The sequence below is a fragment of the Priapulus caudatus genome, unplaced genomic scaffold (assembly GCF_000485595.1).
Source record: "Priapulus caudatus unplaced genomic scaffold, Priapulus_caudatus-5.0.1 Scaffold680, whole genome shotgun sequence".
NCBI lineage: Eukaryota > Metazoa > Priapulida > Priapulimorpha > Priapulimorphida > Priapulidae > Priapulus > Priapulus caudatus.
In genome coordinates, this window is record NW_014577741.1 from 177,388 (window position 1) to 199,466 (window position 22,079).

General features: G+C 42.1%; 1 protein-coding gene across 1 annotated transcript in view; it reads left to right on the forward strand.

The window, feature by feature from the left end:
• Positions 1-5,335: 5,335 nt before the first annotated feature.
• LOC106812733 overlaps positions 5,336-22,079 on the forward strand; it is a 21,174-nt gene continuing 4,430 nt past the window's right edge. Inside the window, exons 1-7 of the mRNA XM_014816683.1 lie at positions 5,336-5,412; positions 7,994-8,059; positions 13,754-13,911; positions 14,301-14,369; positions 14,709-14,796; positions 16,455-16,550; positions 17,857-17,929. Coding sequence (XP_014672169.1) covers positions 5,410-5,412; positions 7,994-8,059; positions 13,754-13,911; positions 14,301-14,369; positions 14,709-14,796; positions 16,455-16,550; positions 17,857-17,929 — 553 coding nt within the window. The 5' untranslated portion in view covers positions 5,336-5,409. The remainder of the gene's footprint in view (positions 5,413-7,993; positions 8,060-13,753; positions 13,912-14,300; positions 14,370-14,708; positions 14,797-16,454; positions 16,551-17,856; positions 17,930-22,079) is intronic.

The window sequence follows — 22,079 nt, forward strand, 5'->3', positions numbered from 1 at the left end:
GACGTGGAACATTCGTACTTGTTTTTTTTTTGTCAGGAGGAAGTGTGTCAGCGTGCTCCCGTCATCTCTTGTGTCTGTGTGCGACTCTGTACCTGAGTTTCGGGATTGCAACGATGAGCTAAAACGCTGACAGTGTAACTAGTTTCATATCAAATGACGCAATTTCACGTTAAAGCCAAACCACGTAAATTCGCAGGCTGAAAGCGTATCCCTCTTTGATAGGTCTAGATTTCTGCAACAAATGATAGCATGCGTGAAGCGGCCGTATTCAATTTGTTGAGACTAGCAGAACATAAAAGCTGGGGATTATACCTCGAATTGTCACCGCATAAATGCGATACATGCGATACACACATACGTACAATAGCTAGTAATACATTATACGTGTATTATACATAATACATGATGCATGCTACATTATTAGCTCTTAATGCGTTAGAACATGATAATAGGCACCAGGGTGTTTTCGTCGCGGTTTACTAAACGCTACGATTTGAAATATAGCCTATACTGCTAAAAATGATTTGCTTGAAATGAGAAAAAAAATCATTGAAATAAGATATATAGTCTTATTTTAAGATTATTTATCTTGGGAGTGAGGTAGGAAAATAAATCTTGATTAATCTACCCAAGAATACCTCAAATATGAACAACTTAAAACAAGAAACAACGTTAACACACACACACACACACACACACACACACACACACACACACACACACACACACACACACCGCATACGTTTATATCAAAATAACGTGCTAATAGTGCAAGAACATACCTATATGAGAATTTTTGTTTATTTGGTGTATTTGACCCATTGTTTTTCTTATTCGTCATGCTTGCCTTTTATCAGAAACAATGGTTCCATGTTTTTATTTGATTTTTTTCATATAACTTGATTGTTATTCCTATTTCCTTTCCTATTCCAATTCTGCTATTTTTGATCTTGGCATAATTTCTTACGTGAATAAAGAGCCCTGCTGTCTGCCTGGTATGGTATCCTTGGCTAAAACATCAATCTAATATATATTTGAGTTCGTATGTATGTATGTATGTATGTATGTATGTATGTATGTATGTATGTATGTATGTATGTATGTATGTATGTATGTATGTATGTATCTTCCCTATAGGCGGCCAAACCGCCCAAGCGATCTCGATGCAATTTTCACAGGGCCATCTCTTATACTCGGGGAGTGTTCCTAGCTGAAAAAAACCTGCCAAACCGTCAAACTCACCGAAAAATCCGTGAAAAACCCCTCAATTCGTCAATCTTCACACAATGTCAGCACAGCCTATGACTATTGATTTTCTTGCCCTCACCTCATGATCTCATCAGCTGCTGGTAATGTGAAACCGAAACCGAAATCAAAACTAAAACAGAGCATAACCGCGACCAGTTCAGAGGTACTACTCACTCTCAGTTCAGAGTTTCAGTTTAGATGCTACGATCTGAGAATGCATTGTACCATTCCAAAGCTATGCATTTTCTGATTCAATACAAAAATTTCTTAATTTCAATGTGCATGGTTGCGCGCCAAGCATTCACTAGACAATATCCAGTGGACACAGACCCCACTCGCTGGCCTGTCTCTATCTATACTATATATGGAATTTCTTTTATTCGTCGTACGATCTCACAATGGATAGCTAGCTGTACGTGGGGAGCTCAACAGTTGGATACGCCAGGAATCTCTACATATTTGCACCAGAGAATAACACGAAAAACATTGTTTATCAAGAGGCTTTCAAACGAAAAGTCCAACCCATTCGTGCATGCTGTTATATAACAATAGCTTTTTATAGCGCCTGCAGGACGGAGCTGATAATTTGAATGTCTTTATATATGCACGGTTAACCATGCAATATGTATGCTTGATATATATATATATACATTGCTTGAACGTCTTCTGGCATATATAGGTGTCTATAGACGTTACTCAATCCTTTTCACAGCACAAGTGAAACTCTACAATAAATTGAGGGTTATCACCATAGAAATAATATAGATAACCATATTAGGTTATCTATATTATTTCTATGGTTGTCACGCAATTTTTTAGAATATAATTATCAACATGCGCCTATATATAAGAAAACTAGAATTTAACATTAACACGAAAATAGGATTATTATTCTTGAAACTAGAAACAAACCCTAGATAAATAATCTTAAAATCTTGTCGAGATTTTTGAAAATTTTTCGAAAAGTTGGAATCTTAAAACTAGATAAATTTTCCAAAAACAAGATAATTTTCTTGATTTCAGATCTATTTTCTAAGTAAGAAAAAGCTTTTTTGCTGGCCCTTCACAATAGCGTAATTGGAATATCATTACATAGACTGATCTGCAATCATAATATACTAAAGATATAATATATAAAATAGAGTGTGATAGGAATCATTATTAATATAAATATATAGCTTTTCATGACGCTGCGCAATTAATGCCAGTTGTGCGGAAAATGGGGGTGCGGGACTTTTTCGAGATTTAAACAAAATATATAATGTAAGTAAAGAGTAGAGTTATCTCGCATAGAATTAGCAATTATTCTCATTAATCGCGCAAATATTACGGAATTAAAACATTAGCCGTTAAAACATGATTCTGCGATGCTTAGCCTGTTGATTCCCTATAGGTTTCTTAGAACGACAATTATTTCTAATTATAATTTGTTATTTTATAGCACACCTATAGATCACGGTGTGATAATGTAGAAGATAGCATGGGCAGTCGGGGAAATGGCGTCGATACGGTTCTGTTCGATACGATAATGTTCACACCGAAATATAACCGCCCGCATTTCTGTATGCATTAGACGAAGCAACGAGATTTCGATTTACTGCGTTTTTACCAGTTCTCAATTCGTGTTCGAATAAATTGCTATTCAATCCAGCTTCACATGTGTGCCACTCCGTATCTTACATTATATGCCTACAGCCTACCATAGTAATCAGGGTCAACCCGCTAGTGTGACGCGTGCGGCTGTACAGTAGAAGCACAAATATATAAATTATATAGGGTGTCTCCGCATGGCATCCTCCGCGAATACATGCCTTGCGATTCGGAAGCAACATCTGCCGGTGTGATTAACACAACCATTGCAAAATATCCAAAATGACCACAATCATATTTGTAAATGTTTCTGTAAACAGAAACGCACCTGTTAATTGAAGTACGATATTAGTGAAGAGAATTATGGATCAAAAACCTAAACCACTCCTATCCTAACAATGTTATAAAAGGGCAACTTATACCCCTCTTATCTGATCTCAATATGGCGGCGGGGACTTCGATATGGCTTATTAGCGATAGACGCAAACAAGCCTTTATGGAAATGAAACATTAATTTTGTATACGTGTGAGAAATGCCTGAGAATGAATAACACAAAAAACCATTCAGTCAGTTAAAGTTACGAATTAATGACAATTATACCGTTGTGAGATTGTCTCGGCTAAGTATGCCATTATGCTGAGCAGACGCTCCCGTAATTGCCTCAGGTATATTACATACCTGTATATATATATATATCAGGCATACTACATACCTATATATATACATAATATTATATACCCCAGGTATACTATATACTTGTGTACGTACCTCCTGTATACTACATACCTGTACGTATACCTCAGGTATACTACATACTTGTACGTATACCTCAGGTATACTACATACTTGTACGTATACATGCAGGTGTGCTACATACCTGTATGTATCCTCAGGTATACTACATACCTGTACGTATACCTCAGGTATACTACATACCTGTACGTATACCTCAGGTATACTACATACTTGTATGTATACCTCAGGTATACTACATACTTGTATGTATACCTCAGGTGTGCTACATACCTGTATGTATACCTCAGGTATACTACATACCTGTACGTATACCTCAGGTATACTACATACCTGTACGTATACCTCAGGTATACTACTACCTGTTACGTATACCTAAGGTATACTAACTACCTGTACGTATACTTCAGGTATACTAATACTTGTATTATACTCAGATATACGACATACTTTTATTTTGTCTTCAGCCATGGAAGGAAGCTATAGCGCTCTTTTATGATTTCATATTTCATTACTTTGAAATACTACGTCACCGATTAATTATTATGGTTAAAAAAAATGGTGATATATGGCGTTTTTAATTTTTTATACTCGAAATATGCGTTTCCGAAAAGAAAATTATATGATCATGAAAGTTCCGCGCGGATAGCATAAGGCTTTCGGTCTCCGTCTGGCCATGTGCAAAAAAAAATTACTCGTCACCCGTAGAATTTCTGGAAACGTACCGTTTGGAAAAAGAGGTGAATAACTCTAAGTCTAAGATATAACTGAAATCATCGGCTGACGCAACGGAAAGACCATAGCGCCGTAGCACTGCCTGCATGCCCCCCCCCCACTTCCGCCGCTGCGGGGCATAGCCAACCATTACAGCGAGGGAGTAGAGTGCATAATAGCGCCAGCTGTGCAGGTGCTCGTGCACACACGCACGCGACTGCGTCGTCTGGAGTCGATATGCTGCCTACAATCGCACGCCGTTGCCCCCGTCCGCGTAACAACCGCGATGCGAATAACAAACGCGTAGCGCTCGCACCGTGCGGTAGCCGCCATGTGTGTGTGCGTGCAAACATGGACCTGTTAAACGGAGCGAGTCTGACCACTGTGTTGCCGTGGCGCGGTGCCTGGTCAACAGCTGCGACCGCTGATCACACGAAGGGCTCTGCTAGCTGGCTTCCGCCGCGCTGGACTAGCTTCAGCGAGGCTGGCGCTTGCGAGCACTGCGTATCACTTGCGTCAGCCTGAGCGCTCGCGGCCGCCACTCACGCACATTATCGCGTCATTCTATACAATCATACAATGCGCGCGCGTGTCTGTAAACGACAAAGCACACGCGCACACGCACACACAAACACACGTGTACGCACACGCAGCACACAAACAGCACGTGTACACAACGCATCGCAAACGCACACACACGCAAACACACACACACACACACACACACAGAGCACGCACGCCACACACACACACCACGCACACGCGACACGCACTCACACACGCCACACGCACACGCACGCGCACACGCACACCCACGCACGCGCACACGCACACACGCAAACCCTCACACACGCACTTTCCACGCGTGTGTGCACGCGCGTTACGCTAGCTGGTGCGGGTAAGGCTTCGGACACGGCACAGTAGCTTGGAAGATCATGGCGCAGCTGAACGGCACAGCGGTGCTTGGTCGACGGAGGAGTAGATGGAATCGTCTGCGTACTCGATGGAACAGACGTGGAGTTATTGAGGTAGATCCAACCCACCGCTGCTACAACCTACTCAAATGCATCGGTATCGGTCTAAAAGCAAGCGTCGAAGGTGAAATGGTAAGTACCGTCAATGCATGCGTGCGTGCGTGCGTGCGTGCGTGCATGCATCCATCCGTGCGTTCAAGTGGTGTGGCGTGCGTGGGTGGGTGCGTGTGTGCGTGCATGCGTCCGTGCGTGCATCCATCCGTGCGTTCAAGCGTGTGCGTGTGTGCGAGCGGATGTGCGTGTGCGTGTGAATACCTGTGTGTGTATGTGCGAGCTCCAAATGCAGATGCGTAAGATTTACAGTGTGTGAGGAAAGATATAATTATAATAACGAATATGAATAATAGATGTACTCGATGCGTATATAAATGAAAGCGCACGTGTGGACTTCAATACACACACACATACACACGCACGAACACACACACACACACACACACACACGCACAAGCACACGCATGCACGCGCGCGCCACAACAGAACCACCACGCACACACACACACGCCACAACAGCGCAACAACACACGCCACACACACACACACACACACACAAACACACACACACACACACACACACACACACACACACAACGCACGCACACACATGCACACACGCGCGCGCGCACGCACGCACGCACGCACGCACGCAGCGCACACACAACGCACACGAGCACACACATGCCACACACACACACACACACACACACACACACACACACACACACACAACACACACACACAAACACACTTACGCGGTGCGCACACACAGAAGGACTCTCACCCACGGTACGCATGTCAAAGAAGCTCTCATCAACACACATGTTCTTTCCTTCGAAGCCAGCCGACCACAGAATAACATGGTGGTAGAAATGGGCAGCTACCATGCCAATACCTATATCATTAAGATTAGTTCATGCAGATAAGCATTTCAGTGATTAACCGTGAGTTTAATTGCGGGAGTGCTCATTAGGAATTTCCCACTTGGGCAGGTATAATGGCCTTTACACATTTATTACGATGTTTCGCAATACGAGCGTACGAGGTGGGCTTAATTGGCAATTTCGTGCTCACGCATGGCACTGCGTGCACTACTGTTTATTACATATCCGTCACGCGTAATGCCTTCTGAACGCAGTAGGTAATGGGTTCATGAGGCTTATTTGCGTATTTCCAAACATAAACGACACATGGACGCTCAGAGCCTAACAACTCAAAACACAGCCCGGACACGCAGCACGCAGGCAGGCACGCAGGCACGCACACACACACACACACACACACACACACACACCAAACACACCCGACACACACACCCACAGTCAATCAGAACGAGAAAGAGAGAGAGGGAGAGAGAGAAGGGAGAGAGAGAGAGAGAGAGAGAGGAGAGAGAGAGAGACACACACACGTGTTTAAATATATCGCTTTATGCTAGTTGTGTGTTTACGCTTTATGTTAACGGAGCAAAAACGTGATCACAGAGTGGAGGTAGGCAATGAGTTTTGTAAATCACGAATATTACAGAGGTCCGTAACTATGACAACGCGCGTACGCTACTCTCCGACAATATGCTGCAACATACATCCCCAACTATATTAAAATGTAGCAGTTAATTCTAAAAATTAGGCAATGGTCTAGAAACGTTGTCATTTTTGGTTATGGTATAGTTAGACTAGTGTCTTTAGTTTGTGATGAAGTAATGTGTGTTGTATGATTTTCTTTACACTATACGCGTGACCTATATACCACGTGACTGGGCTTCCAGAATCAATAGAGACTCACACATAGATTTTGTGATACCTAGATTTCCATTAATGATTAGCGCAAAAAAACTGGCACATTAAATCGCATTAATTGTTTTAAGTTTCGTAATAATCTGCGATGACAGGCACTGCGCGTATAAGAGCAATCAACATGCACTTCAAAACTTATACTAAACAAAAGACGCTACACTGTGCCGTCAGGTACCACCCTCTAAATATTCTATGAATGGCTTCATATTGTACTGAGAGGCGAAGTTAACTAGCGACATTATATAACCACTACATAGAATAATTCGCATATGGGATTTGTTTTGCTTTCAAATAACTAGATACGACGAATTCCTTTATCGATATGAACCTTTTGCTTACATAATAAATATTTCAGATGCAGCAAGCGATGTCCTTTCATAGCACATGTCTGCGTGTGCGTGCACGCGTATTTGCGCGTGTGAGAGCGTATTTTCGGTTATTATTTAAACAAATATACTCTTCTACATTGCCTGCGCGGGATGTGACTACCTTATTTTCACACAAAATATGAAAATGTCAAGACAGGGTCAGATAACGGTCGTGAAAATGTCAAATGTGTCAAAGGACCGGCCAGGAAAGTATTTCTATGCAAGTGAAACGTATACTAGTTCGAGAGTGGAACACATGATATTGGCGTGGTAACTAACAATGACAGGCTATGCGCTTCGCTTGTTATGCAAGTGGACTGTTCACGATTAAATGCATTCTGCCTCTAATGTCAGCGAGACAGGTGATTTTGGGGCCAGAGCGTAGTTCAGAAAGACGTTGAGGTGGCTGGTGAGGATGCTGACATGTACCACAGCACTCTGACACGCTCCGATACTACCCTGGTTTCTAATTATCATTCATGGTTTTATTTATAGCCGGCATTGCACGTGGATGATTATACATCTGTCATACCAAGACAACTAACTGCGCCAGACGGTCAGGTAATAACGATTCCATAACGGAAAATAACCGCCTATTCGTCACATCACACGTCCGTCCTATGACACGAGCGCGACTACGAAAAAACATGCTGCGATATTAATACAGTCAACCCCGTGCTTATCAGATACCTCTACAGAACGAACACCTGTTTATAAAGGACAATTTAGGTTTCCCATTGAATAACCCCTATACATATACGTATATATATACATACGTGTGTGTATATATATATATATATATATATGTGAGGTGGGGTGATCACGAGGGCTAATGAATAATTATAATGTCTCATCTTGCACGCATATAACAGCCGCTTTGTCTAGTAACAGTTATGTCCTAGCGCTCACAGAAAGCTAACCTTCCGAGGAACAGTATAATCTGCTGCCATATGAACTAATCTATTTTCCTACGCTTTGCGCATCATTGCGGTTGTAACACACTAACTGTCTGCCATTCACACGCGCCTGTATACCCACCTCCCGCCGACCACACGATAAACCCTCCCAACGGGCCATGCTTGTTAGTTGATTAGCAGTATTAATCGGGTCGATTTGAAAAGCTCGTTCTATCTATTTTTATGTGTTTGTTATATCACGTGCAAGCGTTTGCGACGTTAGCGCAAACGTCATTCAACGACGTGGAATCACGCCATCATTCATTACGTCCATATTATTTCATTGTACGTACAATATTGTATTGTATTTTCCCTTATCGCTCTGAATAAGCATCTTATAAGCACCTATGCTAGGTGTCTGTGAGACGAAGAGAGGTCGCGTGTGTATGTGTATGTGTGTGTGTGTGTGTGCGTGTGTGCGTGCGTGCGTGCGTGCGTGCGTGCGTGCGTGCGTGCGTGCGTGCGTGCGTGGTCGTGTGCGGCGTACTGTTCTTGTGTGTGTGTGGTGTGCTGTGTGGTCTGTGCTGTACATGTACGTTGGGCGCTCGTGTGTACATGTACGTGTGTGTGTCTGTGTGTCTGTGTGTCTGTGTGTGCGTGCGTGTGTGTGTGTGCGTGTGTTTGTGTATGTGGTGGTGTGTGTGTGTGTGTGTGGTGTGTGTGTGTTGTGTGTGTGTGTGTGCGTATGTCTGTGTGCGTGCGGTAGCCGTGCGTGCGTCGCGCCTGTGGTGTGGTGTGTCGTGTGTGTGGTTGTGTCGCCGTTGTGGTATGTTTGTGTATATGATGGGTGGGTAGGTGTGTGTAGGGTGTGTGTTGTTTGTTGTTGTTGTTTGTTGTTGTTGTTCCTTGCCGCTCTGGTCGCACGCCCGCGTAGACCACGTCTAACTGCAACAACAACCTTCTGACCTTTCACGCGTCCAAACATATTTCGTGCACGAATACGACTTACGTGTGGTCCGCCCTAGTTAGCCTAGTGGTATGCGTCAGACGCTAAGATCTAGATTGCGTGGCCGGTGCGGTCCTCAAGCTAGACTTGCGCCGCCTCTGTCGGGTGTGATTTTATGGAGGATCTGTAGCCGGGGAGGTGTACTCCGCATATTGACGTATATTTGTCGCCGCTATTATTGTCCCCTATTTTTCGTGTTTCATTGCCATCTTTTTGTTCCAAAATATTTTTCCTAGCCATTGTTTGCCCTTAATTTTCCCCTGCCATCTTTTTGCATCCTTTTGCCCATTGCATGTTTTTCACCGGATCGACGCGCATCTTTTGCCATTGTTGTTCACTGTCGAGGCATCTTTTTTGGGCCCTATGTTTTGCAACTGTCGAGCAATCTATCTTGCCCAATAGTTTTCACCGATAGTAATGCTATTTTGCCGCTCAATTTTCCATTTAGGTGCGAGCACTCCTTCCCCCAAAAAAAATGAGTACCCCGGGACTCTGGTAGGCGACAACTGCGGGGATTCTTCCGGCTCTAGGAAACTGTGTCATATATTATGTAACGTATATATATGCACCAATTAACGCGATGTTGAGATTTTTTTAGCACGCATAGCTCTATTGCTTATATGTGATTGGCATCACGGCGCGTGCGATCTGACTCCTTTGTGCGACTCAGCGTTTCTGTAAACTGCATACTTATGCTACTTAATATCCCCTACGATGAATTATCACCAACGTGTCCCTGTAAGGTTTAGTGATAATTCATAGTTTTCTCAGTTCCTGACGAGAATACATCGCGTAGCAAAAGCTGCATGTAATAGAAGACTTCTGTCTCTGTCGTTACTGCAGCTTGCCGGACATACTGAACTGGGCTTAGAGCCAGGCCATACCTGCATAAGCTGCTGCCTGCATATCGTCGCTACGACACTCCATACGTTACGATCTGTACATTGCCGTGAAATAATGTGCATGGCGATCGTTATATGTACAGTTACGACAGCCTGGTCACTAAGTTAGTGGTTATGTTCTGAAGTGGCTTGCCGTCCGCAATCCGACGGTAAAACACACCGTTGAATTCGTTGTAATGGCGTTAACGCGGCACTCGACGCTACAACGCCAATGTGCATCACGTTAGGCTACATGGCAGTAATCGTCTGCCACATCGCGCTGTATTGATATCGTCAGGAGTCTATCATAGATATCTTTGATATAGACTCTTGATATGCGTGGCAACGTAGTGTGATTTCAATCAGGAGCGAATAATAATAGGTTTTATTAAAATTAATTAGATTAATTCGAGATTAAATATGGATTATGTCCATTATTATTCACAACTGATTTAATGTTTCGCTAAAATTACATGAGCTGCAACGCCAATACTGTCGCATGCTACCTTCATGTCTATCATAAATCCCCAGTAACCATTTAAGTAGATAGAATATATTCGTTTCGCGTATCCGTTTAGGCTAACAAATCGATACACCGTCATTCTCGGACTTTGATCACGGGTTTACAAGCGCGAGGGTCAAACACGCACACAATGCGCACCAGCGCAAAAAGCCCACTGCGCACACGCCGTGCGCACACAGCACACCTCAGCCACACACACACCACCACCACCACACACACGCACGCACGCCCGCGCACGCACCGCGACGCCACACGAGAGACGAAAGAGAGGAAAATTGCAACGCACACACACACACAACACACCACGGCGCGCGCACGCACGCAGCCACGACGACGCACACACACAGCACACACACACACACACACCGCCCGCGTCGCACACACACACACACAACACACACACACACACACACACACAACACACACACACACACACACACACACGACACAACACACACACACACTTACGTTTACTTTTTTTATCGAAATAACGTCGCTATAGGTGCCCAAGAACATACCTATATTGAGAATTTTTTGGTTTATTTGGTGTATTTGACACATTGTTTTTCTTATTCGTCATGTTGCCTTATCAGAAACAAATGCGCGGATTCCATTGTTTTTATTGATTTTTTTCATATAAAAGCTTTGATTGTTATTCCTTATTTCCTTATCTTTCCAATTCTGCTATTTTTGATCTTGGCATAATCTCATTACGTTGAATAAAGAAGCCTGCGCTGTCTGCCTCGGTATGGTATCCTTGGCTAAAACATCAATGCTAAATATATTCTTGAAGTTCGTATGTATGTATGTATGTATAGTATGTATGTATGTATGTATGTATCTTCCTCATAGGCGGCCAAACCGCCCCAAGCCGATCTCGATGCAATTTTCACAGGCGCCATCTCTTATACTCGGGGAGTGTTCCTAGCTGAAAAAAACCTGCCAAACCGTCAAACTCACCCAAAAATCCGTGAAAAACCCCTCAATTCGTGAATCTTCACACAATGTCAGCACAGCCTATGCCTATTGATTTTCGTGCCCTCACCTCATGATCTCATCAGCTGCTGGTAATGTGAAACCGAAACCGAAATCAAAACTAAAACAGAGCATAACCGCGACCAGTTCAGAGGTACTACTCACTCTCAGTTCAGAGTTTCACTTTAGATGCTACGATCTGAGAATGCATTGTACCATTCCAAAGCTATGCATTTTCTGATTCAATAAAAAAATTTCTTAATTTCAATGTGCATGGTTGCGCGCCAAGCATTCACTAGACAATATCCAGTGGACACAGACCCCACTCGCTGGGCTGTCTCTATCTATACTATATATGGAATTTCTTTTATTCGTGCGTACGATCTCACAATGGATAGCTAGCTCTGTACGTGGGAGCTCAACAGTTGGATACGCCAGGAATCTCTACATATTTCCACCAGAGAATAAACACGAAAACATTGTTTATCAAGAGGCTTTTGAAACGAAAAGTCCAACCATTCGTGCATGCTGTTATATAACAATAGCTTTTTGTCATTTACTCCATATTTTACTGCTAGAGGGTCTGTGTCCCCCCCCCCCCCGGGGGTACTGCCGCAACGTACCCTGGTACGGTGGGGTATACCGCGAACGTACCCTGGTACTATCTAATATGCCGGACGCGTACCTCGCCTACTCCACTAACGAGTCATAGGGAGTCGCCTACGCCTACTCCCTAACCCCAACCCGAACCCTAACCCTAATCCTAACCCTAACCATATCAAATAGCCACCAGGGTACGTTCCGGTATACCTGGGGGACATAGACCCTATGAGCCATATTACTATTAATATTATGTCTCAGTGTTCTAAGTTGGGTTGTGCTGTCATATAAATGTCATACGTAACAGTTTTTCCCATGCTTATTATCTTATTAGACCGTATTTCTAAATATTATATTGTGTGCAATGTTATTGTCGATTTTTACCCAATGTTCCTACTGTGTCCCATTATTAGTATAGTAGTATGAATTAGTAGCACGATTTTACCCAGCGCAGCGGGTACCCGCAGCTAGTCTAATATATATTTGAGTTCGTATGTATCTATGTATCTATGTATGTATGTATCTTCCCTATAGGCGGCCAAACCGCCCAAGCGATCTGGATGCAATTTTCACAGGGCCATCTCTTATACCCGGGGAGTGTTCCTAGTTGAAAAAAACCTGCCAAACCGTCAAACTCACCGAAAAATCCGTGAAAAACCCCTCAATTCGTGAATCTTCACACATTGTCAGCACTGACTGTACAGTGCTGCCACATACAGAAAAAATCGATCACTCATTCCATCAGCTGCTGGTATTGTGAAACCGAAACCGAGCACCGAGCTAAAACAGAGCACAGCCAGTTCAGAGGTTACGACTGCATTGTTTTTCAACAGGCTTTGAAATGAGAAGCGCAACCCATTCGTACATGCTGTTACGTGCCGTACGTGCCATACGTGCATGCCGTACGTGGGGAGCTCAACAGTTCGAGACACCAGGAATCTTTACATATTTCCACCAGAGAATAACACGAAAAACATTGTTTATCAAGAGGTTTTCAAATGAAAAGTCCAACCCATTCGTACATGCGGTTATAATAACTTTTTGTCATTTACACCATATTACTATTATGTTCCAGGGGTTCTAAGTTGGGTTGTGCTGTCATATAAATGTCATACGTAACAGTTTTTCCCATGCTTATTACCTTATTAGACTGATTTCTAAATATTCATATTGTGTGCAATGTTATTGTCGATTTTTACCCAATGTTCCTATTGTGTCCCATTATTAGTAGTATGAATTAGTAGCACGATTTTACCCAGCGCAGCGGGTACCAGCAGCTAGTATTTCATAAACGTTCCCCCACCCCGTGAATGACTAAAAATTGTGAAAATGAGAGTAATCAATCGCTGTTGCTGTCCGGTGTACGCTGTGTAGGAGTTTGTGCTGCACAGCTACGCCGGGCCCGTGTTCGCGGCCATGCGGCAGGCGATGCACATCAAGCCTCCGTCATTCGTGCATTCCGTCTGTCCAAAAACTGCGCAGTACCTGGAGTTCATCAGCAACTCAAAAAGTGGTCAGGATTTCTATCTCACGTAAGTCTCTCCGTGTCTGGTCTGCAGGCTGGCACTTAACTAATCGTAAAAGCCGAGTGCTTCGTTATTCTATGATGCAATCTCCCCGTACACATCGGATCGATATAACTTAGACTAATGTCACTGGTGCGTTGCACATATTAGCTAATGCGACAGAAGTTATTATGCGCATAAGTTTGCAAATACATTTGCGTTTCTCACACATTTACATGGATGAATTGATTCGTGAACTTATTGCGACCCACACTTTTGCATATTTTTTTAATTTTGCCTTAGATGTTATCAATTCATTTAAACGTTCTTGATTATAATTCTAATATTATATTGTTTGCTCGCTATTTTTCATTCATGTGTAACTGTATGTTTCATTTCATTCCATACACTCTAAGGAATGACAAGCGCTATATGATAAAGACAGAAAAAGAGAAATATATCCACATATTTCTTTCTTTTCTCGGGTGAGCAGTTTTATAATAAGAATTATTATTTAATAAAAATCATTATTTAGTTATATTACTACTCAGCCCGTTTCTATTCTATGATAATGATGCATACTATACTATAAACACTTGTGTAGCCACGCGTATTATAGTAAATCATACAGCAATTGTTAAATTCACAACCAATAAAATAAGTGAGTATGCATATACTTACCTCGTAAATATCTACTATTTGATATTTACCACTGATATAGCAACCATGTAGCTTGTATGTAAATTCGATGTCGTTGCACAATATTATTAAGGAGTATCACAGCACGATCACCTAGTCACGTGCTAAAACGATTGGTGCTTCAGGGATTACATTTCTCATTTCTGGAAGTATCCTCATTCTCTGCTAGTCAAGATTCTCGGAGTCTACTCGATTAGCTTTGGAAGAAATCAGGTATTTGTTTGGCTTCTTTATTTTCTCATGCTATTTTGAAATTCTAGATGGCGCAACGGGTAACTTCAATACGGTCGCCTAATCCATTCCACGCCAATAATTACATCAGCGTGCATTAGCAAGAAATGACAGCAATCTGCTATAGACGGGCGCTACAGATGCAATTGCGGTCTTTGATGTCTTTGAAGTAATATATATTATATTCAGGCTGATACTGATTGCAAATACAATTCTGGATGGTTACTACATTAGTATGCGAGTAATCACAATTGAGTAAGGATATGGCAACCGCCCTCCCACTGCATTTTATTATATAACAGCTAGGATTAAGATTACATTCGCGCCATCGCCACAAAGAATGGCATGTTTTGTCATAACCCATGTTCTACACGGTTATATCATGTTAGCGTTGCGTATGGAACACTCCTTACATCCTGTGAATTTCATGACTAATATCGATTCTTTATAGATAGACACGGGGTGTAAATGTCACTAGGGCCTACTATTAATGAAATTATTTTATTGTTATCTTATCGCAAATTATGTGTAGATGTGCGGTCAGAAACATACATGATGCACTTGTAATTAATTCCTAATTTTCTTTTCAACTAATTGATTTTTTTGTTGTGCTGTTCATAAATTCGGTAGAACCAGGTTTGCTCCTGGCTTTTAGTTGATTATTCCACATTGACTGAATCATATAAAAATGGATGCGTTACACGCTAGCACTTTATTGTTGCTTAAAATAATCGATGTGGGAGCTTTGTTGCATGAAAAGCATACAATTTCAACATGAAATGTTTTTCTGCCACGTCACCTGAGAGTGGGGGGTTATATAAATACCTAAATCATAAAAACTCACTACAATTAAAAAAAATATGGGGTTAATTTCATTCGCTTATTGTTCGGAGTGCAAACTCGAATTTCGCAAAACGCACGGCAACATATTTGGTACAGTATACGAGTACGGTGCAGTAACTTTAGACAGAAGGATAAGCCACAATGACACTTTAGAGGAAATATTATATATAATATATTGTATTATATATTCATATTTATATTTTTTTTTTATATTCTATTTACATATGGTGATTTTATATTTTATACAGGAGGCTATTACACACTTTATAATATATATTTGGTGACCTATACACTTGAACTAATTTAATGTTTTGGTATGCGCGTGATCATGATTAAGATTTCATAGTAAAGGTTCGGTCATTACTAACCAGGTAATTTAGGATTCATACCTACTTATATTGGTTACTTCATTGCTGATCAGATATTTTATGATACATAGACGTTACTTGCAGCAATGATTACATAATAGCGATATTACCATATAGCTAAAGCTACACACACCTAGATCTATATATAGGTATATATATATAATATATATATATATATATATATATATACTACTAATATTACAATAATAAGTCTGATCAAGATGCATACGATCCCCTTTCAGCTAGGTCAAGGTGTATAAATCCGACGTACGTTCGCCTAGGCAAAGGTTCATGCTCCATAATTTCAGCTAGATCACATTGCATGTATACACCATGCTAAGATAAATACACCCTTTATTATTAACCAGTAATTCTTACAACTAGCTTAATTTAGGATTCACACTCCGCACTGTGGTTGATTTTTTGCAGTTGTTTTTCTTCGTCATGCAGAGCGTGTTCTTCCCCGATGAGCGTATTGATGACCGATTCGATCTCAAAGGCTGCTACGCGGGGCGTTACCAACAGGTGAGCAAATATATTCGCCATAGGTTATGTTCCAAGTAATTAATTAATGGTGTGCTTCTGTATTCTCCGTGTCCCGTTACAACGTGCCGGTAAGAGGTGCGTCTGCGCTCAACTGTATGCAATTTTCGTTCCTCGGGCAAGGTCGTGAACACGGTTATAAGATTGTCCGCGTGCATGCAAGAGTGAGCACGCTCTAGTACAGCAGCTAAGGACCATCTACATCTACATCTATATGGTTACGTCGATCTGTCACTCTTGACAATTACTCAACGGTTTCCGGTAAGCGCAAGAAAAAGAAAATTTGCAAATAAGAATTACATGACCAAGAATATTACACGACCATAAATCAGATGAACTGTGCAATTTTTGACAAAAGCATTAAAATTGGCACACAGGTATTTTAAGACATCTACATTCTTATGAGATCAGGTAGGCCTACCTAGAAGTATAGGTATATAATGGTAACCAGTTTGAATGGCGGTCATTTTGAAATTCAAGATTGCAGCCATCGAGTGATAATAACTTTGGTTGCAATGGGTTCAGTGACCCCGATAATGTTGAATTGCACACCAAGATCATGTTTCTATGTTAAATATTAGTTGAAATATGAAGAATAATGGATTTTAATGGCGGCCATTTTGTAATTCAAAATGACCGCCATTCAAACTGGTTACCATTATATACCTCTACTTCTAAACAACATAGTGACATTATCTTGGTGTTTAAACCAAACTTATTGGGGTCAAGGAATCCATTTCAGCATCCACAGATGGTTGAAATGCTGAAATTACTCATGATCCATGTCATCTACATTTGGCATTATCACATGACAGGTTAACCATCTGGCATCTCTAAGATTTAACTAATACTGTTTGTGCCCGGTACCAGTTGTATGTCGTCCCTAGGTGAAAAGTAGTGTGTTAATTCACTTGTGCTTCCATTTTCAATATTGATCACGACCCCATCTTCATCTTCCCATTTCATGGAACAGCGATTTCACTCACACATGCAGTTTCCCACAGCTGAAACCCAGGGGAAAGATTGTGGGGAAACAAAGATCGATTCAGTTGTTACCAACCAAATTACAATTGCCCCACTTCCAGTTAGTTACATCATGGTACCTAATGTTCCCAGGATCTAGGACCCTATTTGTGCATGTCAGGTATGGAGAGATTAAAGCTAATCAAATCCTGATCCAGGGTTAATCGTGATAGCGGTGGTGTTCATGTTGAAATCCTGCTTTATCTGCCGGAACCTAATTTCCGTAAACAGCGCCAGAAACAACATCATTTTTCCTTGTACACAGGCAGAGCCACCGGGAAGTAAAGTCATAACAGTACTAAAGGACAAGAACTTCAAAACGGAAACGATCGGGTTTGGTAAGGTTTGGAGGGAAATTATGGCTGTGGGGATGGAATTCGCGTTTCCCTTAGCTGCGCAAGAAAATGCGAACGTTTACAAACCGTGGCCACGTTTCGAATATTTTGCGGTCGTTATTTGTCAGCTATCCATGCACGAATTGTCGTTTAAGACGTAACAGAGATTAATCGTGCATATCACGATATTTAGGCATTTTCTGCTCTTTTTATAACACGCGATGAAAATGTAGTAATGGGGCAAGGAATGAATAGATGTAGGATTCAACAGCCGCGCAGTTTCAGCTTATCTTATAAATATTTTACAATTTATTGCTCAGCACAAGAAAACGCTACGGGGAAATGCATCTAGCGTTGGCCTTCTAATTTGTATAGCTTTCAGTTGGTAAAGTAACCCCATCATAAACTAAATGCAAATAAATTTATAATGCTTCCTTCGTTTGCTGAAATATGTGAAAAATCATTTCAAATGGTTCGTCTTGAATGTCACGCATATGAAAGCGATGTGCATTTTATAAGAAACGCATGTAAAGAATATAATTATAGCATGACAGCAGTAGAGCTTAGTAATGATTCTATAACGCAAGTATAACACAAGCTTTGATATGCACCGTTCACAGATTCATCTAACTTAAAGGAACAGTAGCCTCTAGGTTCTAGGGTTATTTTCAGCTAATTTAGGTTATAATTGCGCTACATAAAAAGTTTCATGGTTATGTTGTTGTTGTTGTTGTTGTTGTTGTTGTTGCGCTGGTCGACCCCGTAACCACGTCTAATGCAACAACACCTTCTGACCTTTCATGCGTCACAACATTTTCGTGCACGAATACGACTTACGTGCTGGTCGCCTAGTAGCCTAGTGGTATGCGTCCGACGCTAGATCTAGATTGCCGTGTGCCGGGTCCCAAGCTAGACTTGCGCCGCTCTGTGGTGTGTATTTTATGGAGATCTGTAGCCCGGGGGAGGGTGTACTCCGCATAGTGACGTATATTTGTCGCCGCATTATTGTCCCCCATTTTTCGTTTTCATTGCCATCTTTTTGTCCCAAAATATTTTTCCTAGCCATTGTTTTGCCCTCTAATTTTTCCCTTGCCATCTTTTTGCATCCCTTTGCCCATGCATGTTTTCACCGTCGAGCCATCTTTTTGCCATTGTTTTCACTGTCGAGCCATCTTTTTGCCCTATGTTTTCACTGTCGAGCCATCTTCTTGCCCCATGTTTTCACCGTCAAGCTATCTTTTTGCCCTCAATTTTTCCATTTAGGTGGAGCACTCCTTCCCCCAAAAAAGAATGAGTACCCCGGGATCTGTAGCGACAACCGGGGTTCTTCCGGCTCTAGAAATGTGTCAATATATATGTACGTATATATATGCACCAATTAACGCGAGTTGAGATTTTAGCAGCATAGCCTTTGCTTATATGTGATGGCATCACGGGTGCGATCTGCTCCTTTGTGCGACTCAGCGTTGTAAACTGCATATTATGCTATTAATATCCGCTACGATGAATTATCACAACGTGCCTGTAAGGTTTAGTGATAATTCACTAGTTTTCTCAGTTCCTGACGAAAATACATCGCGTAGCAAAACTGCATCGTATAGAAGACTTCTGTCTCTGTCGTTACTGCAGCTTGCGACTATGACTGGGCTGTAGAGCAGGCCATACCTGCATAACTGCTGCTGCATTCCGTCGTCGACACTCTATAGGTTACGATCTGTTACATTGCCGTGAAATAATGTGCTGCGATCGTCTATATGTACATTACGACAGCCTGTCAACCTAGTTAGTGGTTATGTTCTGAAAGTGGCTGCCGTCGCAATCGACGGTAAACACACCGTTGATTCGTTGTATGGCGTTAACGTCGGGACTCGGACGCTACAACGCCATGTGCATCACGTTAGCTACATGCAGACCTCAATCGCGCTGTATTGATATCGTCAGGAGTCTATCAATAGATATCTATTGATAGACTCTTGATATCGTGGGCAACGTAGTGTGATTTAATCAGGAGCGAATAATAATAGGTTATTATTAAAATTAATTAGATTAATTCGAGATTAATATGGATTATTCTATTATTATTCACAACTGATTTAATGTTGTCGCTAAAATTACATGAGCTGCAACCCAATACTGTCGCATGCTACCTTCATGTCTTCATAAATCCAGTAACATTTGAAGTAATAGAATATATTCGTTCGCGTATCGTTAGGCAAGCAAATCGATACACCGCATCCGGACTGATCACGGTACAAGGCGAGGTCAAACACACACACAAGCGCACACGCAAACCCACGCGCACACGTGCGCACACGCACACCTCACACACACACACCACCACCACCACACACACCGCAGTCCTTCACGCCCGCGCACGCACGCACGCCACACAGAGACGAAAGAGAGGAAAATTGCACACGCACAACACAACACACACCACACCACGCGCGCGCCGCACGCACCCGACGACGCACACACACAGCACAACACACACACAACACACACGCACCGCGCGCACACACACACACAACCACACACACACACACACACACACCACACACACACACACACAAACACACACACAACACACACACAAACACACACCCTTACCGTTTACTTTTTTATCGAAATTAACGTCGCTAATAGGGCCCAAGAACATACCTATATTGAGAATTTTTGGTTTATTTGGTGTATTTGACACAATTTTTTTCTTATTCGTCATGTTGCTTATCAGAAACAAATGGCGATTCCCATTGTTTTATTGATTTTTTCATATATATGTTGTTTTCCTTTTTCCTTTCTCATATCTCAATTCGCTATTTGATCTATGGCAAATTCTATTAATACGTTGAATAAGAGCCCTGCGCTGTCTGCCCTGGTATGGTATCCTTGGCTAAACATCAATGCTAAATATATTCTGTGAAGTTCGTATGTGTTATGTATGTATGTAGTATTGTATGTATGTATGTATGTATCTTCCCTTAGGCGGCCAAAACCGCCCAAAGCGATCTCGATCAATTGTACAGGCGCCATCTCTTATACTGGGCGGAGTCGTTCCTAGCTGAAAAAAACCGCCCAAACCGTCAAAGACTCACCCAAAAATCCCGTCGAAAAACCCTCACATTCGTGAAATCTTCACACAAGTGTTCAGCACAGCCTCATGCTATTGATTTTTCGTGCCCTCCGCTCATGCATCTCATCAGCTGCTGGTAATGTGAAACCGAAACCGAAACATCAAAAAATAAAACGGAGCAAAACCGCGACCAGTTCAGAGGTCACTACCTCACTCTCAGGTTCAGAGTTTCACTATTAGATGTACGATCTGAGAATGCATGTGCGTAGCCATTTCCAAAAGCTATGCATTTTCTGATTCAATAAAAAACATATTCTAATTTCAATGTGCAATGGTTGCGCGCCAAGCATTCACTAGACAATATCGCAGTGGAGCACAGACCCCACTCGCTGCTGTCCTCTCTATCTAATACGTATATATGGACATTTCTTTTGCTATTCGTCGTACCGATCTGCACAATGCATAGCTAGCTCGTACGTGCGAGGAGCTCAACAGTTGGATACGCCGCAAGAATCCTGCTATCGTTACTGAGACTTTCCACCAGATGAATAAACACGAACAACATTGTTTATCAGAGGCCTTTGAACGAACAAAGTCCACCCATATCGTGCATGCTGTTATATAACAATAGCTTTTTGTCATGTTACTCCACTATTTACTGCTGAGAGGGTCTGTGTCCACCTGCCCCCCCCCGGGGGTCACTGCCGCAACGCTACCCTGGGCTACGGTGGGGGTATACCGGAACGCTACCCTGGTACTATCTAATACTGCCGCGGACGCGTACGCTCGCCTTACTCCACCTACGAGTCTAAGGGAGTCGCCTACCCTTACTCCCCTAACACCCAACCGCAACCCTAACCTTAATCCTAACCCTAAACTCATATCAATATAGCCACCAGGGACCGTTCCGGTATACCTGGGGACGATAGACCCTATGAGCCATATACTATTAATATTATGTCTCAGGTTTCTAAGTTGGTTTGTGCGTCATATAAATTGTCTACGTAACAGTTTTTTCCCATGCTTATTAATCTTCATTAGACCGATTTCTAAATATTGAATATTGTGTGCAACGTGTTA